The 26,698-nt window shown below is 40.4% G+C and overlaps 1 protein-coding gene across 2 annotated transcripts in view; it reads left to right on the forward strand.

Moving 5' to 3' along the window:
- Positions 1-6,254: 6,254 nt before the first annotated feature.
- large1 (LARGE xylosyl- and glucuronyltransferase 1) overlaps positions 6,255-26,698 on the forward strand; it is a 61,120-nt gene continuing 40,676 nt past the window's right edge. The window contains exons 1-4 of one of the 2 annotated variants that reach the window (XM_085131904.1): positions 6,255-6,864; positions 8,152-8,199; positions 17,938-18,124; positions 21,507-21,805. In XM_085131904.1, the coding sequence (XP_084988030.1) occupies positions 18,019-18,124; positions 21,507-21,805 (405 nt within the window). In that variant the 5' untranslated portion in view covers positions 6,255-6,864; positions 8,152-8,199; positions 17,938-18,018. The remainder of the gene's footprint in view (positions 6,865-8,151; positions 8,200-17,937; positions 18,125-21,506; positions 21,806-26,698) is intronic. The other variant, XM_085131903.1, reaches the window with a different exon arrangement.

Raw genomic sequence — 26,698 nt, forward strand, 5'->3', positions numbered from 1 at the left:
ACACAGCAGGGTGTGGTTTGTGACTCAGCTGCAGGGAAGGGTGGTACAGGGGTTTCAGGGGCAGTGCCAGGGGAGGCTGGCTGGGACAGCTGCCAGCCATCACCTAATTATACCTCTCCTATTTTACGCAGTGGGACACTGGGACTTATGTGTGTGTGGAGATGAGCAGTACTGAGGCTGACAGCACCAAAGCTGCAGTGAAGTTACAGCAGCAATGGTCCTGAAAAGCAAATGTGAGAACTGCAGAGGTAGAGTGTGTGCAAGAAGTGAACAGAAAAGAAAATGTTTTTCTGAACAATCATAAAAGTGTGTGAGACTCTGTGTGCTGGCACTCTCAGTTGCCTTGAGTGTCATACTGATATGATGTGTTTGTAAGTATAATGTGAAGGGAATAATGTTCTTATTTGGAACAGGCTGAATATATGGTGTCATTATTGCTACTGGGTTCTGCAGACATGGGTATTAATAAAGTATGCTGATTCGGATTCTCCATCTCCCAAGAGGAAGAGGCCTGCTGGTGAATACAAAGCACAAACTTGTTAGAACAGAAGAATAGAATAGAATACCCTTTTATTGTTATTGGACTTGGGAAACAAAATCGTGGATGCTCTGCACCAACTGTGTATGGATAAAATTATAAATAGCAGGACAGCAACAATAAAAAAGCAGGCAAAATGAGTATATACAAACAAGAGGAATATATACAAACAAGAGGAATATATAGAAAACAGGAGGAAGGCACACATTAGAGGTTAACATTGGCTGGTTTGGTTGGAGTGTAGTTATAGGGCAACAGGGTGTCCAGCAGGGGGCTGAGAATGCAATGTGGGACTCCAGGGGGCTGCATTCTGCATCAGAATGAGAAAAGCAAAGAGGCTGAGAAACAGTTTCCACTTGTGAACAATAGGAGGTGCTAGAAACATCATGTACAAACAGGTTTTCAAACTGTTTGAATGAGGAGGTTGAAATTACACATTGATGAAACGAAACTCTGGCATCACAGAGATTTCGTGTTGATATGCGATTTTTTTCTGTGGTTCTCCAAATGGAAGAATCTGGTGTCCAGCAATTACACCAGCAATGCAATGGAATACCTCATGGGAAGGTTTGTAGAGCGTGCCCACACCTCCTCCATTTCCTTTATTTTGGGGAAATGAGTTTCTCTGTGGAGCCACGCTTACATTGAACTCACAAGCCTGAATGTGCACTTGAAGCCATTTATAATTCTTAACTTGTTTGATCTGCTGCTTACCACAAACACATAAACAGAAATGTTGGACTTTTTAATGTATTTTCATAAATTTTACAGTTTTTGTTACTAATAAAAACCTCCCTTATGGCCATTCATAATACACAAAGTATTATCGTGTTTCCAAACCATAGCTGGCGCACCATCAGTTGTCACAGCAAAAATCTTTGTAATGTCAGTCTTTCGCTGCTTAAAATGTTCCTTAAAAACATTGGCAAGATCCTCACCTTGAGTTGTTTCAGGCATCGGATTAAGCAGAACAGTTCCTCCTCCTCTAGACACTACGCTACACTAAACACTTGGTCTTCTTTCAGACCAGCTGTTTGCTGGGCTCTGACATTGTCACCCATTTCCTGGATGCGTCATTCCACAATTCTGGCTGATGCAGGGTCTTGTATCCTTGCTTTAATTTTATGGCTGTTTACAAGCCCATTAAATAACAACTCTGAGCTTGGGAGAAAAGCCTCCTTAATAAATTCTCAGTCTGTAAATAGCTTTCCATGTTTATCAATGCAGTGTGCAATACTAAAACTTGCTTCAGTTCCATGATGTTTAATTTAATTCAATTCAATTAAACATCACACACACATATAAAACATATTAAGGATTATACATTAACATAAAACTGTTGTCGGAACCATACTGGATTTCACCAGAGAAACACACACACACACACACATATGAAGAGAGAGAGAGTATGCACTGTATGCAAACGGCTACCAAACAGCCATCATAATTCGTCATACAATGAGAACAGGACAAATCAACAATTGACAATGACTAATTAATATTAAAATCTGTAACATAATGTATTGTTTGGAGTTCAGTCTGTTACAGTTACTATTTTTACCATTTCTTTTTGGAGCAACTGTCACCCACATTATTGCCTTAGGGATTAATAAAGTATTCTGATTCTGATCGTTTCAGGATGACCTGCCATTATCCAATGACACATCTGCTTACCTGTATCTTTTGCTCGTTTCTCCTCCTCTTCTTTTCTATTTTTTCTAAACTTAGCACTTGATGGCTTTGAACTTTTCTTGTCCATCTTCCATTGGTTTTATTTTGCACTCCAGTATGAACACAAATCCCCCAACTCGAGCATCACCACAACATAACCTAATAGACCTACACCTTAGTTCACAGATTCACTTTGTCTAAGGTGTATTTCTGGGATTTCACACAACCCAGGATTCAAATCATGAATACATAATGGACTTGGATTTACATCATTATGAATGAAATGTGCTCTACTTGGAACCAGCTGGGGCCCCTCCCCTGTCAACAGGTTGTGTGTGAGACTTTAAATCATCAAACTGTAAATAATAAATTTTAAATTGTTATTGATCCCTTTACCCCTGGTCCTAAAGTGTATATTTATTTTCTTACTCTTCCCAACAGTCTACTGTTGTTTGCAGCCTTGTTGGCCGCTCTTTTTTTTTTTTTTTTTTTACTTAAATGACCTCAGAAAAGAGAGTCTAATTTTTGTTGTTCAGTACTGAAGAAATTTGAACTTTTTAACATTATGTAAAATTGCACAATGTGTTTAAGGTAATCTGCTATAAAAAGCATGCAGCCCAGGAAAATCTCCTTTTTCTGTGTTTTATCCTCAGTTACTCTGACACGAAGGCATATGCTTTGATGCTCACACCTCTGATGAAGTTTCACATGTATCAGTACTGAAAAATGATCAGAATTATAATATTTCTGACTATCTGAGGCAAAATTGAATCGAATCGAATCTGGACCTTGTGAATCGGAATCAAATAGATTTTAGAAATGAGTGTTGGTACCCAGTCCTAGTGAGTAGCCTAGACCTGACAGAAGTGGATGTAGCTGTGGGTAATAAGAAAAGATGAAAAGAACTATTGATATTTTTTTTGTTAAGTTAAGGCCTGATCCATCTGAAATTCATAGCCAGTGCTCTGACACGGAGCCATCAACCTGTTTGCTGCAGCAGGGGGCAGCAAACAGGTTGTCAGAGGAGGCCGAGATGATGATTAAGTTTAACATTGTCTACAATATTCCCAAAGAGTGCCAAAGGACTTTAAGCACAAGCACTGTTTCAGTAACTTATCTTTGTTGTAGAAATGTGCACCAAACAAAGAACTTTGTGTTGACAAGATTGTTAGTTAATCATTTACAAATTAATAGTGTCTGTAGACACCAATTTCCCCCCCAAAAAAGTGCACATGTAAAACTGTGGTTTTAAGCGATGCGGTTGAAAAATTTGGGTGCGCCTAAGAAGAAAAGTTAGGCCAGTGCAACCGTCGCAAAAAGTTAGTCTAGAGCCCTGCCTACTGCAGCATAACTAAGGGAGGATTCGGGGTCACCTGATCCAGCCCTAACTATATGCTTTAGCAAAAGGGAAAGTTTGAAGCCAAATCTTAAAAGTAGAGATAGTGTCTGATTCCTGAATCCAAACTGGAAGCTGGTTCTGAAAACTGAACCCTCTCCCTCCCATTCTACTTTCAAATACTCTAGGAAGCCAGCAACAAGAGCCTAAAAAAGCTAAATTGTAACCAAGTATGAAAGCACCGAGACACTGTGGGTGTCAGACTGGGCAGAAATAACACTCCATCATGTTACACAAAGTATTTCCAAACATCTGTAATTGTTAACTATAACTGCAAATTTCCATGTCATGCCGGGTCCTGCTGAGAGTTTGAAGAACAATTTGTTAAATGTACAGCTGTTGCGTAAAGGTGCTATAAATGCTGTGACGCTCAAGATTATGATCTACAGGATATTAGCTGATAAAAGTGAGCTTAAGATTCTGTATAATCAGTGTTCGTATAGTGTGCCTTGCTGTTTTGCAGTCTTAAGGATTAAAGTCCTAAGAATTAATTTTTACTACACTGCAGCCAGTTCAGTAATAACCAGCATTCTCCCAAGAGAAGGACTCAAAACTCATGAGAAAGGAGCGTGAGGGAGAGCACTGTAGGCCTGCTAACCAAAATAATCCAGTGTAAATGTAGGCTTCACTCTGAAAAAGGTGAGGCAGTTCAGATCACTGAGGAGGCTGAAGGAAAATCAATATGCTTCTGATATAAGAAATAACTCTTCAGATAGAAATTGACAAGCACTGTGAAAGTGCAAAATCCATAGTTCTGAGGACTGACACTCAGGTGGAGCTCAGGAGAGCTGCATTAATACAAACTGTTCCACCATATCAAATTGGGCCCAATTAAAGCATACCTGTTTTGTGCTGCCTGCTTTAACCTTACTATAACGGACATAGTCTATGTATTTATGTCTGTTCCTGTGATGGCTGCAGTTATAGCCACACATATTGAGTAATATCTACCAAACATCACAGTGCTATAATAGAGACTTATACATAACACTGCACTTATATTTTGCTTTCTTTAAAAAATAGGCTTTACTTTACAGAGTGATAAAGGTGGTTTTGGTTTAAAATCGATTTATACAATCACACAATACTGTATTCTATAAATAAGTGTGCACACTTTTAATTTACACTGTTACACTTCATGTAATTTTTCTCTGTTTTCTGAGTTACCTTAGTGGCAGCTGCTCCAGTTCCTTGGCTGATGAACTAAGAGTCTATATAAAGACCAACAAATTAGGTCATACCACAACTGTATCGTGGAGGGGAGGGGGGTAATGATATTTGCTATGTTACTTTCAGTTAGGTTTTTGTGTGTTTTACCCCTTTTGTGTCTTTGTGGGCTCTTTTTGAATTATTTTCAAAACACTCAAATCGCTACAAATTATATATTTAAAGTAGCTTATCTCAAAACAAATGGTAACATGTAAATGTTGACATTATGTGTGCACTGTTTTATTGTAAATACATTTTGCTAAACAATGTTTAGTGCAGTGGTACTAATATGTGTTGTCATTGAAATCTGTAAATAAATTCACAAAACAGTGATGCTAATAGTGCTTGTAACTGATTTTGTCTTATACAATGAATATGTAGCATCTATAGAAGAACAATTAATATTTTTTAAATATGTAATTATAAATGTTTTTAATAATAACACAACAAAATCAATTAAAGTGCATATGTGATCCAAAAAACACCTGTGGGACAGGTTTAGGCTAGTTCTTATGCTGACAGTTGGCTTAAATTATTCTTCTTATTATTATAAATTATTAAAACTGAAAATTATTATTCTGTAGAAAAAGGTGCCCATCAGTGCTATATGGGTGTTGCTGTTAATGAGCTCAGAAAAACAGGCATACATCGTATTTTTTAATAAAAGTATATTAAAATCAATGTTTTGAAAAAAATAAGGCTTAAGCAGCTTGTGACATGGTTAACTTTCAATATCTACCAGAGGGCGTAAAAATATTATTGAAAAAAGAAGGCAGGGTGTTGGGAAAGCAGCTAGTTAAACTTATCATGCAATTGCTAATGCTAACTCTGTTTCCACACAAAGTGTGGCTCATAACTGATCTCAGAGCAGAACTAGTGGCAGCTTGTCTTAGATGCTAATCCCCCATAAATCCTGTCACAGATCTGAGATTTATCCTCATTGCGCATGTACAAACAACTAGAAAAAGCTGCTGGCCAAGGGTCCAGCCATTAGAGGACATGGACATGCCTGTGAAATCGAGACAAACTCCAGTTCCCAATGAGATCCAAAGCAAGTGTTCTTCCAGTTACAATCACTGGCTGCAGCCACAAAATGGCACTGATGTAAAGGATAGATGAATATAGGTGAAATATCCCAATGACAGAAGGCTTTGTGAGATGGAAGGAGATGGACAGAGAGAGACTTTGGTGTATTTGAAGACATGACAAGGCAAATGTTGTTTGCCTTGCTCGACCTGACAGAGACCCTGTAGGTCAAGCAATGCTAACCGCGATGAACCCAAAAATCTCAAAACTGACCCTCAGCTTTTGTTTTGTTACTACTTCAGTTCAATTGTGTGTTTTGATTGTGTTAATCGGGCTGCTGAGGTCTTCAGCCCATCAGTAGGTTAGTCAATTCCAAGACTTCCAATCCGTTTCATCGACTCCTTTGTATCCTCCCACACTTCCAGAATCCAGCGTTGGGATTGGATGTTGGCTGCCTGTCAGGAAGAAAGAGATGCTATGCTGAGGCCGAAAACTCAGACAGAACCAGGACACGGACGATGTTGGAATATCTTAACTGGGGGATTTTAAAGTGTGTTGGGAACTCGGAGCGATTTGAAAGTAGCCGAGCTTGAGCGGAGCAGCGACACCGGGTCTCCGTGTTCCCGCTGCGGACCGTCGCGGCTGTTCGCCTCTTGCCTGCTGCTCTCACAAACGCGAAGCCGGCGCTGTTTTAATGAGACTGGAACTGCCGTGTTTTCGACGCAGCACAGACCGGTGTGAGATTAAGTCTTTATTTAGCCCGAAGCAAACGGAAAGGCTCAGATGTCGTTGCTGGTAGCCGGGGCTAACAGCCGAGGCTGCTGGGCCACATAAATATCCCGAGAAAATCCCAACCTGATGGAGCGAGTGAGCGACGGAGCACGGGCTTATTTTGCGCCAGAAGGACCGTTATGACTGAGCTGCAGGCTCAGTTCTCTTTTTGAAAAGCGCCACGGGGTTCAGTGCTGGGTATTGATTTGATCGAGGGCTCATAAAAGCAGCATTTGGAGGTTCTCTGCATCAGGTGAGTGTGACATTATTCACCAATGACTATCACGGTCACGCTAACAACCCTGGTATTTATGCCACGATCTGTTTCGCTTGTTATAACCTTTAAAGTCCTTGTGCTTACATTTCTATAAGGCCCTTTTCCATACGGTCATTAAGCATGTGTACAGCGCAGCGGATTTACTGTGTGCCGTCCTCCCATACAAAAACTGGGGCATTTTCCTCTAAGTCAGTCTTAAATATTGGAAGGAGATGGTAAACGGTTCAAGTTCAGTCCCCTCTCCTAAAAAGTGTTTTTAATCTTACTGAGAGCTGCGAAAACAACGCCAACAACCTTTACTTTGCCATGTTTTCAGATATGCTAATTCTTGCTTCCCAGTCCTCGGGTGATGGCACTGAGCACACAGACAGCCGTACGTCAGCGGCAACAGTTGCACGCAGGAATACGGTCATGGTGGGGAAAAGCTCGTTGAATGGTAGCATGGGCTTGGTAGTCCGTGGGCAGGTGCTGACTGACCGTCTACCTGCACGTTTTGTCAGATGTGGGCAGTGGCAGAAATGTGCAGCGCAACCAGTTACCGTGAAGAAGATCCAAGTTCTAACCAATGACCTAACAGCTCCCCCAATTGAAGCCAAAAAGTCTCTATCGCCCCCTGGTGTCTGGCTACAGTATAGGTCACAAACCCCGCCTCCTCCATTTTAGAAGGTGGGACTGGGGTAAAACAAAAACAAAAATTCTCCTCAGATAATTTTTTCCAAGGATGTGCTTTCGGCCATTATTAGTAGTTCGCGTCATGCTGATTCGTGTTCAAGGGGTCTGCCTTCTCATAACTCTAATTACAACTATAATACTGTTTGATAATCGTAACAGCTCTGAAAAACAGCTGCAATCAAGGAGAAACTTGCCTATCTCTGTTTGAGAATGGCAGATGAATCCATGGATGCTGAGAGGAGGGCAAGCGTTTACTTTACAAAACCATGACTGACTGTGTCATACTGACAGCATGCAGTAATCAACAGAAGGACCGTAGGTCCTGCTGCACTTTTTTTGGTAAGTTAAATGTGTGTTTGTAAGCTAATCAGTAAAGTCCTTAGCTAGCTAGCTAAGCTGACAGTTGGCGTTTGGGTAAAGCTGTGCTCATTAGCTAATCTGTGCACATGAATGAATTTACTAAAGAAATCACTGTTACCGTATGCTACCTGTACATACGGGTGTGTGAGGACAAGGAAGGATCAGTTTTATTTCAGAGATAAACTTCACATTTGACAGTTTGTAATGAGTCTTTTCTCACTGTGATTACAGGAGCTGCCCTCAAATTCAGACCTCAGCACCACCCAGTAACATCATCCTGTATGTTCACTCTTAATGCAGAATACACTTAATTTAATATTGGAGTAAATTTGCAATAACTCCAGATGTAACTAATGGAATAAAGTACAAAGTCTAAAGTACCATGTTATGTACTGTTAGTGATTGCTGCAGCTGTTTTACTGAGAAAATTAAAGACAAAACGTCATCAATATACAATGAGCATAAACAGTAAGTTTGGTGTTTAAGAACGCTGCTGATCTCAGATCTGCACAGCTTTTGCTTTTAACAATGAATGTATTCAGCTACATGAAGAGGACATTAAATAAAACCTGGTGAAAGGTCATAAGTTGTCACTTGTATGTTGAACTAAAAACTTTAACCTGGAATTCTACCCAACTGTGTTTTGCCAATAGCAAATCAGTGTCATTCATACCAGTCCTCCCTCTTTTTAATTATAGCGACATGATTGTGCAACATGTAGAGAGCTGGTTTTGGTTTAGCTGTCCATGGCAGCCACTGCCTCTACTTTATACATTACATTTTTAATTTTTGTTTAATCTTTCATGTTTTTTTTGTTTTGTTTTGTTTGTTTTCCCCCCTGTTTTTTCTCCCACTCCTGCTAAACTCTGGCCATTTCTCAATACTCAAGTATGCAAGTCCGTACTCACGTCCTCGCTAGTCCGTACTTCGTAAGTTCATCGTCATTCCACAATTGGAATGGTAGTATACTTGATGACATCTCAGCTCCAGTGTTTTAACTGCCATCCCCTCTTAATTTAACTGTGATTAATATTTGCAATTGAAAAGACGCATGATGTAGTAGATTTCTTTAAGAAAAAACAAATAATTTAAATAAGCATTTTAAGCATTTTGGCCAAATTTGCTTTTACTTTTATCTGTTTCATAATGTGTAAGCTTAATACAGTTGAGCACAATCACTTCATGACAAAAACTCAAGTTTAATCTCTCTTAATAAGCTATGCTGCTTATTGAATAAAAACCAAACAGATGAGCTGTTAGAATGCTTTTATTTTTATTTTAGTAGACACTCAAGACCTACAATAGTCTGCTGGGGTTTGGAAGAGAATTGAACAAATATTTAAAAAATAATTTGATCATTTCTGGAGCAGTCTTCAGGATCTCCTTGTATTAACATCCTGTTCCTGTTTCCTTCTGAATTAAAATATTTTTAATGTTAGTGTTTGATGTTTAGTAAAGACGCTGGGTTCATGATTCCCTATAAACTTTTACTGTGTATAACTGTGGAGACATTACATGCAAGCAGCTCAACTCCGGGGGTGGGAACCTGGTCCTGTGTTAGCCATTTTTAATTGCGTGCATGGACTTCGAACAGGTATGGGAAACCCCCACTATTCAGCAACACTAGTCAGATGTTCTACAATCCCATTCTTTAGCTTATGTCTGACTAACAACAACATCTTCAGCATAACACATTAACAATAGATTGTAATCCGTAACATTATAGCTTGAAAATTAACCATTCACTTGAAACCTGGAACTGTTTCACTGGTAAGAACATGGTCAACATTTCACTTTGTCAACATCAATTTACATGTAATTTCTATGAATATCAATAGCAGGAATAAATATTTAAAGAAATAATGTACACTTTTAAAAACAATTTTAAACAGTCCATCTCCTACGCCTTAGTGTTGGGGTTTGGCTTGCAAACTCTCCCAGATCGTGCAATGTAAGCCTTTTTTGTACAATATCTGGAAGTTGTACATTAATGTACTACACAAATGAGTATGTCTCTGATGAGGTTGTTGGCAAAACCTGCAACTGCCTGCCTTATTTTTCAAGTCCACATAAGACTTGTTTCATCACGGTCATTTGTTTCTGGTGTTAAACTTTCTATAGTTATGTTTGAGGACTACACAGTTTGTGGAATTTGCATTTGAGACATTGCACGTCTTTTCTTGATTCTGCTCTGGTTACTGGTCTGTGTTCTCCACGTGTAAAGGAAGGCACGCTCCCTTTCGATGGCTTCAAAGCTGGCCAAGTTTAGAAGGATGAACGCTCTAGTTCGGGCATCCTTATCTAAATGAGCAGCTGCAATGAATCAATCGTATTTTTGCTTGAACCCTACCTGGTTGCTTGCTCGCTACAATAATAATAATAATAAACTTTATTTATAAAGCACACTTAAAAACCAAGGGTATGCCAAGGTGCTTAACGAGTAACATAGAGAATAGAAGGAAGATCACAGAAATAGGACCAAAGCAAGTACTAGGTATGCAAGCAGGTAGCTGTCACTGATACATAGGAAAGCAACAGGTACAGAACAAACAAGAAATTAAATGAGCATAAAAGTGCATAATATAAAATCATAAAAGAAATATTAACTTAGAGGGAAAGGCAAGATTGAATAAGTGGGTTTTTAGTCGTGATTTAAACAGTGCAATGGAATCAGATACGCGGATATCGAGAGGAAGGGTATTCCACAGTACCGGGGCAGCCAGAGCAAACGCACGGTCACCCCGGGACTTCAGCCGAGATCTAGGTAGCACCAGAAGTAGTTGAGTGGCAGATCTAAGTGTTCTAGCAGGAGTATGTGGCTTGAGAAATTCATTAAGATAATTCGGTGCTAATTTATTAATAGTTTTGAATGTAAGGAGTAATATTTTAAATTGAATACGGTACTTTATGGGCAGCCAATGCAAGCTAGCTAGAACAGGAGTAATAGGGCAAAATTTCCTGGCACCAGTCAAGAGGCGGGCTGCTGCATTTTGGACTGTTTGCAGTCTAGAAGAGAAGAGGGAAAACCGTAGTACAAGTAGTTACAATAATCCAACCTGGAGGTCACAAAAGCGTGAATAAGCTTCTCCAGGTCCTCATGTGGAACATAATGCCTAGCCTTAGAGATAAGTAGCAGTTGGTGGAAGCTAGATCTCACTACAGCAGACACTTGCTTATCGAGTTTGAGCGAGGTATGCAGCAGTACACCCAAGTTACTGACATAGTCACAGGAAGAGCTAGCAAAGGAACCCAGGGCAGCACAGAGTTGGGCACGAGGGATTTTATGTCATCAAGGTGCTTAGAAAACTTCCGCCTTAGCATTTTGTTGGCAGCTCTTTAGCACACGACCACACCACAACTTCTGACACCATCATGATGTTCATGATTCCTTATCAGCTTTTACAGTGTATAACTGTGGAGACATTACATGCAAGAAGCTTCTTGACTCTGGGGGTGGGAACCTGGTCCTGTATTAGCCTTTTTTTATTTATTTTTTCACTGCATGCATGCGCAGTGCACTATTCGCTTCAAACAGGTATGGGAAACCCTCATCATTCAACAACACTAGTCAGATGTTCTACAGTTAGATTTAGTTCAGTCAGCTGTTTAAATAAGAACAGCATATTTTTACATCAGGGATATGATGGGTGAAATATTCTATTTAAAATAAGCTGACAGCTCTCAAAGTAAGACTTTAAAATTAAATAAGCTTCATAACTGAACTGTTCTAACTTTATTTACTGCCAAACCGATTTGTTCAGGAACAAATAAAACACTGAAATAAATAAGATTTACCTTATTAAATTAAATTACCTAAGTGACTTGTGTCATGTTTAACCTGAGTAACGAAAGACCACGGGGGTTTCAAAACGATGTGCCGGGAATCAAGTGTTCTCGCTGGCTCTACTGAGCCTTGACCTCTGTGGTCAGCTGTCAAGCTGTTGGAGTAACAGACATCTCCAAAACTGTTGGAGCACTTTTGCAAATGTGTGATGTCTTGATAGCAGATATTTGAAGTTTACACAGCTACATTCTTGCCGTAAAATATCTTAAAAGTTTATTTTGTTACACAGAGAGTAATATTTGAAACTTCTTAGCCGCTCTCCTCCACCATTGCTGCGTTTGTGTTTTGGATGAAATGCATTCTGGGCTATTTGGCTGCACCAGGTCCACACGTCACCACCGATGCATGCTCGATAGAATGGGAGGAGCAAGAACACATCTGGGAATTTTGAGCATACTTGGCTTGATGTGTACTTTAAATTGGGACAGTACTTGGTCTGCAACTGATGACATATAACAAGTGCATGAGAACACAAGTACACACAAATACGCATTTTCAGAAACGGCCTCGGTCTCCCTTCCATGTTCCAGGCCACTTGTCAACTAATTGGCATTCCACCAATGCACAGTGTCATTTACACTGGGCAATGCAAAGTTGGGATTTTGGAGGGCTGCACAGGTGCAAAACATCTCTCCATAAGCAAATACTTCCACAAACAAACACAACTGTGCTAGCATATATTTGGCATGACTGTAGGCATATAAATTCATTATTAATGGAATATATAAAATGTGAGTAAATGAGAAAAAAATACAGTATAAATAATCAGTTTGAAGGCAGTGTCACCACATATTAAATAATCTTAATAATGGTCAATATTTTAACTTTGTAACTCTGTTATTAACTAAACCTTTAAATGATTTATTGTTTTCTTATATCTTAATTCAAAGGTAAAAATATAATATTTTTAGAATGACCATACATCTGTGTGTATAAATGCATGAACAACCACTGGCTATGATTCGGATCATTTTCTGAGCATAAGATCAGGAGGATGTTTCAGTTTCATTAAGTGCTTCTGCACAAAATCCTGTCAGTAAATTCACCTTTGAGGATTGGGTATTCAGATGTTAACGGTAAATGAGTCAAAAACCTTAAGCTAATCAGGCAACAATCGATATCGCCTTTTGTCCCAGAATGCATAATGTTTCAAGATTATGCCTGTTTGTCTTTATAAATGAGCATGGAGGCTGCCTCTTAAAGGAAGTATGTTGGATCAGCAAACAAGCCTCTTCTGGTCACTGCTTCATTGATTTTCTCATTCTTGCCTGCCAGCACTAAACAAAAACATTCACTGAATAAACAAGAAATTATTTTCTTCTTGCATCGTGATATGTGCTTATACTTTTCATATTAACAGTGGACTTTGGAGACAACGCATTATGGTCCATGTCCAGGCTCACACAGTATATGAGGGTTTACAGCATATTATATTTTGACATGTTCATCTTCTTAAAGTCAGATTTCAAATGTTAGTTTCAGTTCTGACTCTTAAAGTCGATGTGCTAGGTTTCTACTTCATATCACTACAACTTTGGTAATCAAAATAATAATATTTACCCCCATTAATGGAAATAAAGTTTAAAATCACACAGCTTTACAGAGGAAACAGGCGCAGTTACTTCAAGCTAAAACACTATCTGAAAAAAACGTTTTGATGCATGCTCAATCACCCAGGAAAGTAAATCACAAAAGGTTAATTCTATTCATTTTATTATACTCATGGCCATTGATCAATGATCAGTGGTTGTTGATCAATGGTGATGACACTTTACATATTAATGATCAAGAAACTGACCTCACAGCCCATTGTTCATTAACTGGGTTAGTTTCAGTCACTGTGCAAAGGTACTGTTTATAAGGTTGGGGAAACCCACAGTCAGCTGAGACTGAAGAAGTCACTTAGATAAGTGGCGAACCATTTTTCCCACTGAAAATGCTATGTCCAGTTGAATAGATTCAACCTTTTGGGCTCTGACAGGAAGAGGTCTGGCGCACCCAAAGCCACAACTAAATCAGAGGACAAGTTTCTGAGAGTTAACAGCTTGCGTGATAGGTGGCTCACAAGAGAACAGCTTTAAGCACAACTTAATAGTGGTCGTAGTAAGAAAATCTCAGTTTCAACTGTGAAGAGAAGACCTCGAGCTGCAGGTTTGACAGGACGAGTTGCAGCAAGAAAGCTGTTGCTAAGACGTCAGAATAAGGCAAAGTGGCTTGCCTGGACCATGAAACAACACCAATGGACTACTGAAGACTGGAACAAGGTATTATGGAGTGATGAATCAAGTTTTGAAATTTCTGGTTCATCACACATAGTCTTTGTACACCTTCGAGCAGGTAAAAGGATGGTTCTACAGTGTGTGACGTCAACTGTCAAACATGGAGGAGGAAGTGTGATGGTCTGGGGCTGTTTGCTGGATCCCGGGATGACTTTTTCCAATAATAGTGTAAAGACTTTTTTTAATTTTTTTTTTCTGTTTTCTCAAAACAAAGTACAAACAGTATACAGTTAAAATAGACAGTGGACAATGCTGAGTCATGTGATAACTCCACCCTTAAAAAAGAGGTTTTACATGTCACAGTTTCTGATACTGTAAGAAACTCCCCATCAAGGCTTATTCCCAATTACATTTCAAAAGCAAGATCTATTTTGGGGACTGTGCGTGTGTGATCTTATTAGTTGTTTTTAATTTTGCTGGCGAGTGTTGGAGAAAGTTTCTCTAAAACCATCTTTTAGGAAATAGTCAACAAATTGAGAAAGTGATAAATTGGTGGATCTCTACTATAAACCATAATGACAAGAAATAGATGTAATTTATTGTAGCAGTAATGCAAACTAGTCTTCAAACAGAATTAAAGAATTTAAGAGCCAATCAATCAAAACCCAGGTTCTCAAGCATTGACTTTATCTATGCCATGTCTATTTGTCAGTGCTGCATATAATCAATTAGCCACAACAAGAAAAAACTAAATAGGTTAATGACATTAATCGTTTCTTTGCAATGCTCTAGTAGGAAAATTCTACCCAGGGAGGTCTTATTGTACAAGGCACTAAGTGCAGATCTGGTTTGATTTGGTTTGATCTGACCACAGCACGTTCTCCCAAGCCTTCTCTTAATCATTCTAATGTTCACTGGAAAACTTAAATTTGGCCTGCTTATGCACCTTCTTGATCCAGGGGGACCTTGTGGTTCCTACAAGATGATCCAAAAGATTGTAACATGTTATCAAAGATGTTCTTGGTGACTGTGGACCCAGCTGGTTTCAGATCATTACCAAGCGTCTTTTGTGTAGTTTTGAGCTGATCCACCACATTTCTCAAGATTATTCTCACCCCATGAACAAGATGTTGCATGGAGCTCCAGACCAGCGGTGATTGATGGTTATTTCGTATGTCTTCTATTGTACCAACACTTGTCATATTTTAACAGAGCTTCTTGCTGATGGTCTTCTAGCCCATTCCAGCCTCGTACAGCTCTACAGTCTTGGTTTGAAACTGATTCTGTGGGCAGGTGTGTTTTATACCCATATACCCAAGTTGCAATCAAGAGTAGCTGAAATAGATTAATTGATTATAATTTGTGTGCCACATGGAGACAGCCAACCTTTGGAGCCACAGTTTTCTTGTAGGAGATCAAATACTTATTTCACTCCACTATTTGCAAACCAATAGTTTTTTTTGGATTTTCAGTTGATATTCTCTCTCTCGCTGTCAAAATGAAACCACCATAAAAATGAGACACTGTTCGTTTCTTAGTAAGTGAAGGAAAATACAGAGGTCTGCTATTTTCCTTCTCCAGTGTTGTGTTCCTGCTTTTTCAAAACAATGCTTTTTTTCTGCCTGCTTCTCATCCCCCCCCCCCCCCCCACACACACACACACACAAACACATAATTTCCTTATAGATTATTAAAGTGTTCTGACTTTGAGTCTGATCCCTGCATAGCTGGATTTGTTCACTTTGTCCTCTGATATCTGACTTGGATGTGGTAATAAATTTCTTCAGTGTAGCATTTGTAATGTAAATTACAGGGTCTAGTGAAGTTATTATCACACAAGGGTCAAATGCTAAGGACCTAATAAAATGATTCATAGCCTGCCTGTCAGAATTTTGTGGAGACACTTGGTTAAGTCTCCCCAGCCACTCCACTTTACTCTGCTCTCTTTACATTGCCCAGGCCATATGTTTAAAAAAAAAGGACAAAAAACCCCCAGATTTGGTAATACTTTTCATTTTAAACTCTGCCTGCTTTACATCGTTTTACCGGGTGACACTATGATGCTATATTGCTTCCCTAACTACAAATGTAGTTATAATGGAAAAAGGATTTCAACTAATATTATATAATTGTACTTCTAACCTCTGTGCTCTACATCAAACTAAAATATGTCAAATTACCATCCATCCATCTTCTTCCGCTTATCTGGGCCGGGTCTTGGGGCCAGCAGCCTAAGCAGAGAAACCTAGTGTCCCTCTTCCCAGCCACCTCCTCCAGCTTGTCCAGGGGAACACCAAGGCGTTCCCAGGCCAGTCGAGAGATATAATCCCTCCTGCGTGTCCTGGGTCTGCCCCGGGGCCTCCTCCCAGTGGGACATGCCTGGAATACCTCACCCAGGAGCCGCCCTGGAGGCACCCTTATCAGATGCCCGAACCCCCTCAACGATCTCCTTTCGATGTGGAGGAGCAGCTCCTCTACTCAGAGCCCCTCATGGATGGCTAAACTTCTGACCCTATCTCTAAGGGAGAGACCAGCCACCCTTCGGAGGAAGACCATTTCTGCCGCTTGTATCCACAGTCTTGTTCCTTCGTTCACTACCCACAGCTTGTAACAATAGGTGAGGGTAGGGAAGAGGATCGACCGGTAAATTGAGCGCTTCGCTTTTACACTCAGCTCTCTCCTCTTCACCACGATGGACTGGTACAGCATCTGCCTTACTGCAGCCGCAGGACCACACCGTCTATCAATATCCTGCTCCTTTCTCCTGTCACTTGTGAAAAAGACTCTGAGATACTTAAACTCCTCCACTTGGGGCAGGAACTTGTCCCTGACCCAGAGCTTGCACTCCGCCCTCTTTCGGCTGAGGACAATGGCCTCAGATTTGGAGGTGCTGATTCTCATTCCCATCGCTTCAAACTCTTCCCCGAATAGTTCCAGTGCGAGCTGGTGGCCATCACCTGATGAAGCCAAGTCCTGGTGCCACGTGCACTTAAGGACACTTATGTTTGAACACGATGTTTGTTATGGACAGACTGTGGTAAATTGCTTTAGGTCATAAAGCCACATAGTGTGTGACTGCCTGATGTGTTATGTTATATTTAATAACATGAAAGTTGTCAGACTTCATTTCTGAAGGTGTGATTTAAGTTTTAGATGAACAGTTTGACTGAATAATTTTGTCTGATGTTTTTTATCTTAACTTGTTTTATGTTTGTTTTTGTTGTTGTTGTTTTTTTGTCAAAAGGTCTTACAAAAAATATTCAGCTAAACAGCTAAATGTTTGGATCTGACATTTGCAATTGTATACAATAAATGGATGCAGTTTTCACTTTATTATGTAGTGCTATAAATTGAATTGAACCAAACTGAACTGAAAGTAGAAATGTTAGCCACTTGCACAACCTGTGAAAGGCAATGATACATTTCATTGCCAACTATTGTCATGATTGACTTCTACTCTCAGGCAATCATATACTGCAGGCTTGCTCAGAACCATTTGTTTGCTTGGGAACAGGTTGGGTATTCTAACCCAGATTTTTACCTGTTCCTCATCCTACACAATATAGCTTTGGTGCTGTAAGTAAACGTCGCAGCATGTAAGGAGGAAAGTGACAGGCCACCACGCATTCTTCGCTCATTTAAAATTTAGTATGCAGATATCACATCTCCACCAAGTGGCATTTGTGTAACATACACACTTGGATGAAATTCTAAAGGAGCAGATTGCATGGCTTTTAGGGTGTTCTATCTTCTCCAAGAGTCCATGTTATCTAGAAATCCCTTAGTTGTTGGGTATGTCACCTTCTTCTGAAGCTGAATGAGTAAACCTGCTTAAACATCATCAGCGTCAGGAATGAAAAATAATCATTATAATAATCAATCTATGTAGACTGTGAAATGTGAGCTTCTTCTCTAACCTCTTTTTTTTTTGTCCTGGTCTCTCCTCTCCCTCAGTGCTATGACTCAGCCTGGACAGCAGCTCCTACCCACATAGAGGTCACTTTACCTCTCTTTCTATCTGCTTTGGTCCAGAGGATGCTGGGAATGTGTCGCGGGCGCCGGAAGTTCCTGGTGGCCTCCCTCGCCCTGCTCTTCATCCCAGCACTTATGTGGCTTTACCTGTCAGTCGGGAGCTTTCAAGGTAAGGACAATAAGTATTGGCAGAGTTATTTGCAACTTTTATGGCTTTAAATGATTTAGGTTTCTGTGGGGTTTTTTTAAACCATTTTAAAACAGTCTAACTATAATGAAAACACTAATAGAAATGAATACATAAACACATAAAACAAGAACAAGAAGAGCCGATAGTTCTTCTTGGAAAAGCAAACTGTGTTTGGTACATTATCACATTCAGATCATAATTCTGATTGCAAAAGCTACCAGACAGGGCAGGATTAAAAAAAAAAAACAATTCTAAAAACAAGTGATGCAAGACTGGGAAACTTTCTGTTTTAAAATTCAAAAATTCATGATAAAAGGTTTTTTTTAACATTTTATTTTTGACTTTATTCTTTTCTAAATTTAACACATCGTTAAGTTTTTAAATATTACAGATAAATATTACCTATTTTTAAAAATCTGGTTGAGCTGATTAAATGTTAACAAAATGCTGGACTGGTTCTCATACAGTCCTTATGGCATGAAGACTGGAGCAGCCAGGGATCAAACCACCAACCTGCTCTACCCCCTGAGCTACAGCCATCCATAGTAAAGATAAAAGTTTAGATTGCTGGGATTAAAATAAGGAACAGTACTGTCATACTTTTCAGTGCATGTCATGCCTTAATATTAAAGCCCGAGACTTGTCCCAGAAAGTGTGAAGATACAAATTTCCTGTAGACAAAGTGACCTTTCTCTCCCAACTTTCTTCCTGAGGTGGTATGTTAATGAATTACTGAGGCCTGTCTAAAGTTGATTACTTCCTCCAGACAATAATGTCCAAAAGTTCTTGGAGCCATTTTAATCACTTTGACTCACAGGATTGAAATGCTGCAGTAGTGCCATTATTAATTATGATTAAATTGGCAATTTTGACTTGGGGTCACAGTCACTGGAGAGCGTATATGTGTATACACTCCCATAATGGAATAGTCACCAAGGTCTGCAAAGTAATTATTAGATTTGGCAGTAATTCCTGGTGGTGGGATGCAGTTCCTGGGAGTGTGATAAGCTGTGACAGGGCCTGGCTGCAGGTTAAGCCTGGATGTGTGAGACAGGACCGATGTGCTACTACTGGCGCAAATTCAGTTTCACATTTTGACTCTATCACTACCTCTCAGTTCAGTTCATTTTATTTGTTTTATTGGCTTGATCATATTCATAATATTGCCAAAGCAATGCGTTTATACATTTTGAAACTATGATCCTTGGACTGATCCCATTTGAACTGATTTGTGAACAAAGCATGAATCCAGCAGTGATGTGGCTCTTTAAAATGTCTTACATACATCATGTTTTACATACATCATGTTTTACATACATCAATGTTTATTTGTAAAGACACTTTTAAAGTGTCAAAGTAAACTGTAAAGAAGCCCCCCAAAAGTTTTTAAAATAAATAGATTTCTAATCAATTTTTAAAGGCTTTTAAGCAAATCTGAGACCAGAAGTTTTGGTCTAAGCTGAAATCCTAAACTGACTAATGTTTGTAATTCAACTTTATTAGGTTTAAATTTCTTTTTTACTATAGATTTAATTTGTTATTATTCTAAAAATCTAATCTTGTTAATCACATACTGTATATCTATTTTGTGAGATGGAATAAAGTCTGTTCCTTCAAATATATGTTCCAAGTATTTCATTCCTTTACAGTTCCATTCTAGAAAGTTAATCATATTAGTCGAATGCCTTTTATTGTGACTATACAGATGTACAATGAGATAAAGAGGATCTCCTACTCAGTGCAGACATGTGGGGAAAGGGGGGAGAGTTTCTGCAACACTACATATGAACAGTATTCAAAAATATAAAATTTATAAATATACAAATTGGGGGAAAAATATTATATATTTACAATGTGGGTTATTGCATGTAAATTAAGTATTGCACAGTGGTGATGGTAATTGTGTAGTCTGTGTATAGAGGGAAGTCCTTGGATTAAGGGTTGGAACTGTGTTGTCAGTGCATGTGTGAGTTCAGGGTGGTTATGGCTTTTGGGAAGAAACTATTCTTGAGTCTGTCGGTTTTTGTGCTGATGCACCTGTAGCACTTCCCTGAGGGAAGCAGGTTGAACAGGTTGCCTTAGTGCAGCTGCCGTACCATACTGTGATACGGTATGTCAGCAGGCTCTAAATGGATGAGTGGCAGAAGGTCAGCAGTAGGTTGGAGTCCTGTTTTGTACATCCTGAGGACCCTCAGCTGCGATACAGTGTGGCCTGTGAGAACATTTCATATGTCAGTTATTAATTAATAAACTATACACAAAGTGCCCTTGACTGGCAGAGATGCAGTAATGTCTTCATGTAGCACAGAGCCATGGCTCAATGTCTGATTTCTAAATGAGTCTCACAGGTCTGAATGTGCACTTAAAACCATTTATAATTTGATCTGCTGCTCACTGGCCTCCTGAGAATGCAGACTTCAACATTGTTGAAGCAGTGTGGGATCATCTTGACAGAGAATGGAAGAAAAGACAGAAACATCCAAAGAAGAGCTTTAAAAGAAGCCTGGAGAACTATTTGTGACCGACATTGTAATTTAACCTGAAAAACTTTGTTATTTGTTGTTTTCACTGTAGAGGATGTGCAAAAGGGTGCAGCTATTGTACTATCTATTGTACATTAGATGGAGGAGTTGTACAGGGAGATGGCCACAGTGAGGAATGATTTCCTGTGTTGTTCGGTGGTGCATTATGGGTAATCTCAGTCTCTCACTGAACATGCTCCTGTGACTGGCTACCAGGTAATGGAGTGGGTGGGAGGTATTGTCCAGCATTGTCCTTGTCTTGGACAACATCTGCCTCTCCAACACCACCTTAAGGGAGCTCCATCCCCACAGCATTACTGGTCTTGAGGTTCAGTGTATCGAGTCTTTTGGCGTCTGGGAGCCTCAACCTGCTGCTCCAGCGAGCAACAGCATAGAGAAGGGTACTGGCCACACAGACTCATAAAAAATCCTCAGAAATGAAAGAAAGTTTTCCAACAAAGTTCAGGTTGTGCTGAAGAATGAAGATGGTCGTACCACTCCTAAATCAAGCCTAAAACTGCACTACGTAGCACAGCACTATACGTTTCTGTTGTACCATTCCAGAATAATAAGATGTGTCCATGGGTATGAGCCATGGATAGGAATAAATAATAGCTGTAGCTCTAGCCTTATACACTTGACGCACCTCTTTTTGGACAAGCTACTTACCTGCTTCAATTTAGATTTGTTTTTGTGCAGTGACGTTTCATATCAGTGGTTTCTCTGTATAGAAAAACCCACACTGACCAGCCCTTAGTGTTCAACTTCATATATATTGGGCACTGACACTGATGTTGTTAATCATGTTAAATCAGTTTCTCTCTGTTATAATTCCACAGTGAAGCCCCTCCCTCTTTCTCCATTGGAAGCCCTGTCATCCACCCCGGTGGGCGGAGCTGGTGAACGACAGGCCTTAGAGTTGCGGGTCCGGGTGGTGGAGGAAGAGAACCGGGCGCTGCGCCGAGAACTTAGCCGTCCACCTAGGAGCCCATCTGCACAGCTTCCGAGCAATAATCACCGTGGCAACCAAAGCCGAACACATTCAGAGGAAGGCACAGGTGACAATGAGAGCCAGAAAGCTGTTACAGTGGGTAATAGCTCAGACTGTGTCCGACATCCAGTGGTGGATAAGTGCGAGGTGAGATATGTTTAATTTTGTCCTAGCAGGTTTCACAAGCAGGTTTTCTAATACTACAGTGTTCCACCCACAACAGACCATTCAAAGTTTCTGCTCCGTAATGCAGTATGACCTTGAAAGATGTTTCCACATACCGCAGCACTATTAGCATAGTAGGACTGCCTTCTACAGGATGCCTTTAGCTCTTCTAGTTAATTGCTGGCCTCCTCAACAAGATATGACTCTGTGAGGCGGCTTGGTAATGTAAGCTTTAATACATTATACACTGATACTGTGATTGACACAGTATCAGTGTCCTGCCCATGAATCATAACGCACTATGATCCACAGATTCAAGAGCCCTCAAATCAGTTATGCTGAATCACATATTTCCCTCAATATCCTTTGTATGTGACAGAAGCCAATTGGCTGAGGGGTCTTTTGCCCACCTATTCTGGTTTTGCCCCACTCTTAACCGCATTCTGGTCTGCAGTGTTTCAGTGGTTTTCTTGATCATTTTTCTGTAACATTGCTCCAAATCAAAATCTGGCAATATTTAGATGCTCCTTAGAGTCACGTCAGCTGGCGCTCTATGTTCAGATGGCTGTGCACCTTGGAATGGAGGTGGCAAATAAACTCATCCTACTGACTTGGAAGTCAGCTACCCAACCAAGTTTTGAACACTGGCTCAACGAGATGTCTGTTCTACAACTGAAAAAGCTTCAACTAAATACAGTTCGTACTACAGAAAAATTTGGGAGGATGTGGTGGCCTTTATTGGCTGAGTGTAACATCAATCTGCGCTTATAAGAGCACTTTGTCAACTCATTTTATGTCAGCTTTTTCTGTAGAGCGATTTGCTATTTCATTTGTTTATCCAAGGGTTCCTACTGTGACTATAACCTCTGTTTCTGTACCTTTTCTTCTTGTTGAACTTTCTCATGGTTTGGCAGCCGACATATTTGTCTGTTTCTTGTTTGTTTTTAATTAATTTTTTATTTACATTCTTTACTAAACTGCTAAATACGTTATTGCTAAAAAGAGGCTTCAGATCATCAAAGCTCACCTCAATGACAAGAAGAGGACTTTCAGAATGGGTAATAAAGAGGAGGTGAGAATGGTTCAGGCACTACTGAAGGACAAGGTCATAGAGGGTAAGGACGACGCTAGGAGAAAGCTGGAGTGGAAACTCCAGCAGGACAGCATGATAGAGGTGTGGAATGGCATGAATCACCTAATTCAGGCTAACCAACAGCAGAGGAGCTGGGGACAATGAGGACAGAGCCAAGGAGCTGAATGTGTTCTTCAACAGATTCAACACTGCAGTGAATGCTCACTCCCCTACTGACTTACCTGTAGTCAGCCTGCGATCCACAGCCACGCCACTCTCTCTCCACATTGCACCATAGCTTCCTGTAAAAGTCCTGACACCCCACCCCCAGCTATTACTTTCACTCTAAGACAGGTTCAGAGACAAATGAGAAGACTCCCCTTAGACAAGTCTGTTGGACCAGACGGGGTGAGTCCTCGTGTCCTCAAGGCTTGTGCCCCCCAGTTTTGTGGAGCCTTTCATAAATGAGTCAGAGTCAGCAGAGGGTCCCAGTGCTGTGGAAGACATCATGCCTCATTCCGGTACCACAGACGGCATGTCCCAGTGGCCCCCAGGGTTACAGACCTTTGGCTCTGACATCCCAAATCATGAAGACCCTGGAAAGACTCGTCTTTCCAGCTCGACCTACTGTCAGGCCACATCAGGATCCCCTCAGTTCACTTACCAGCTCCTCCTTGGAGCTGAGGACATCATCATCTGTTCAGTCGTGTCTACACCCATCTGGACCAGCCAGTGAGCGCTGTGAAGGTCATGTTTTTCGACTTTTCCAGTCCATTCAGAACTATCAGACAAACCCTCTTGGGTGATAAGCCGATAGCGATGCAGGTGGATGCCTCTTTTATGTCCAGGATTGTTAATTACCTAAATGAATGACCACAATATGTGCGTCTTCAACATTTGTGTATGGCAAGGTGATCAGCAACACAGGGACACCACAAAGGACCAATGGTGGATGTTAGCAGGACCAGGAAAACTGCAACTCTGTTTCAGTCCATGCAGTTGATGTGAACATTGTGTAGGACTATAAATACCTCGGTGTACAGATTGATAATAAACTGGATTGGATTAAAAAGACCACTACACTCTGCAGGAAGGGCCGTTTCTATTTTCTGGGGCAGCTAGTCTTTTAACATTTCTCAGACAATGCTTATTTCTCTGTACAACTCCTCCATCTAATGCACATCTAACGCAATAACTGCATTAACGCGGCAAATCTCCTTTAGCGAGTTAACGCGGATCACCCTGTGCGTGGGGCTGCACGGCGTCAACGCGTTAACAACGCTAACGGTAACGTCATTTTAACGAGGCTAATGCTGACAGCACAAATATTTACACATCCTCTACAGTGAAAATAAAGTTTTTAAGTTTAGAGTACAATTTAATCTCTGTAATATTCTGGATATTTATAATTGACCTATTTACAGTGGGGCAAAAAAGTATTTAGTCAGCCACCGATTGTGCAAGTTCCCCCACTTAAAATGATGACAGAGGTCAGTAATTTGCACCAGAGGTACACTTCAACTGTGAGAGACAGAATGTGAAAAAAAAATCCATGAATTCACATGGTAGGATTTGTAAAGAATTTATTCGTAAATCAGGGTGGAAAATAAGTATTTGGTCAATAACAAAAATACAACTCAATACTTTGTAACATAACCTTTGTTGGCAATAACAGAGGTCAAACGTTTACTATAGGTCTTTACCAGGTTTGCACACACAGTAGCTGGTATTTTGGCCCATTCCTCCATGCAGATCTTCTCAAGAGCAGTGATGTTTTGGGGCTGTCGCCGAGCAACACGGACTTTCAACTCCCGCCACAGATTTTCTATGGGGTTGAGGTCTGGAGACTGGCTAGGCCACTCCAGGACTTTCAAATGCTTCTTACGGAGCCACTCCTTTGTTGCCCGGGCGGTGTGTTTTGGATCATTGTCATGTTGGAAGACCCAGCCTCGTTTCATCTTCAAAGTTCTCACTGATGGAAGGAGGTTTTGGCTCAAAATCTCACGATACTTGGCCCCATTCATTCTGTCCTTAACACGGATCAGTCGTCCTGTCCCCTTGGCAGAAAAACAGCCCCATAGCATGATGTTTCCACCCCCATGCTTCACAGTAGGTATGGTGTTCTTGGGATGCAACTCAGTATTCTTCTTCCTCCAAACACGACGAGTTGAGTTTATACCAAAAAGTTCTACTTTGGTTTCATCTGACCACATGACATTCTCCCAATCCTCTGCTGTATCATCCATGTGCTCTCTGGCAAACTTCAGACGGGCCTGGACATGCACTGGCTTCAGCAGCGGAACACGTCTGGCACTGCGGGATTTGATTCCCTGCCGTTGTAGTGTGTTACTGATGGTGACCTTTGTTACTTTGGTCCCAGCTCTCTGCAGGTCATTCACCAGGTCCCCCCGTGTGGTTCTGGGATCTTTGCTCACCGTTCTCATGATCATTTTGACCCCACGGGATGAGATCTTGCGTGGAGCCCCAGATCGAGGGAGATTATCAGTGGTCTTGTATGTCTTCCATTTTCTGATGATTGCTCCCACAGTTGATTTTTTCACACCAAGCTGCTTGCCTATTGTAGATTCACTCTTCCCAGTCTGGTGCAGGTCTACAATTCTTTTCCTGGTGTCCTTCGAAAGCTCTTTGGTCTTGGCCATGGCGGAGTTTGGAGTCTGACTGGTTGAGGCTGTGGACAGGTGTCTTTTATACAGATGATGAGGTCAAACAGGTGCCATTCATACAGGTAACGAGTGGGGGACAGAAAAGCTTCTTACAGAAGACGTTACAGGTCTGTGAGAGCCAGGGATTTTCCTTGTTTGAGGTGACCAAATACTTATTTTCCACCCTGATTTACGAATAAATTCTTTACAAATCCTACCATGTGAATTCATGGATTTTTTTTTCACATTCTGTCTCTCACAGTTGAAGTGTACCTCTGGTGCAAATTACTGACCTCTGTCATCATTTTAAGTGGGGGAACTTGCACAATCGGTGGCTGACTAAATACTTTTTTGCCCCACTGTATATATAGACAAGATCTATTTGTTATATTTTGCAACTCTGTAATATGATGTATTATTTAATTTAGTTCAGTTACTGTCCTTATTGTCTGGGAGCAACCATGACCATACAATTTCCTTAGGGATTAATAAGGTATGCTGATTCTGATTGATTCTGATTCTAATTTTATTTATATAGCACCAAATCACAGCAGCAGTTGTTTCAATGGGCTTTTTATTGCGATGTAAAGACCTTCCCAGGAGTGGCCAGCCAACCAAAATTACCCCACTCATCCAAGAGACGACTTATCCAAGAGGTCGCAAAAGAGCCAGAACAACATTGAAAGAACTGCAGGCCTCAATTGCCTCAATTAAGGTCAATGTTCATGACTCCACCATAAAAAAGAGACTGGACAAAAATGGCCTGCATGGCAAAGTTCCAACATGAAACCCACTGCTGAGCAAAAGGAACATAAAGGCTCATCTAAGTTTGCCAGAAAACATCTTGATGAACCCCAAGATTCTTGTGAAAATATAGACTGATGAGACAAAAATTGAACTTTTTGGAAGGTGTGTGTCTCATTACATCTGACATAAAAGTGATACAGCATTTCAGAAAATGAGTGTCATAGCAACAGTAAAATATGGTGGTGGTGGTAGTGTGAAGGTCTGAGGCTGTTTTGCTTTTGCAGAGCCTGGACCAAAATATCATAAAGGAGAACTTCCAGCCATCTGTTCAACTATATGTTGTGAAGTCAACATATATTTGAGAATTATTAGAATATCTGCTCATGTATGAAG

This window comes from Neolamprologus multifasciatus, chromosome 15 (genome assembly GCF_963576455.1).
Source record: "Neolamprologus multifasciatus chromosome 15, fNeoMul1.2, whole genome shotgun sequence".
Taxonomy (NCBI): Eukaryota; Metazoa; Chordata; class Actinopteri; order Cichliformes; family Cichlidae; genus Neolamprologus; species Neolamprologus multifasciatus.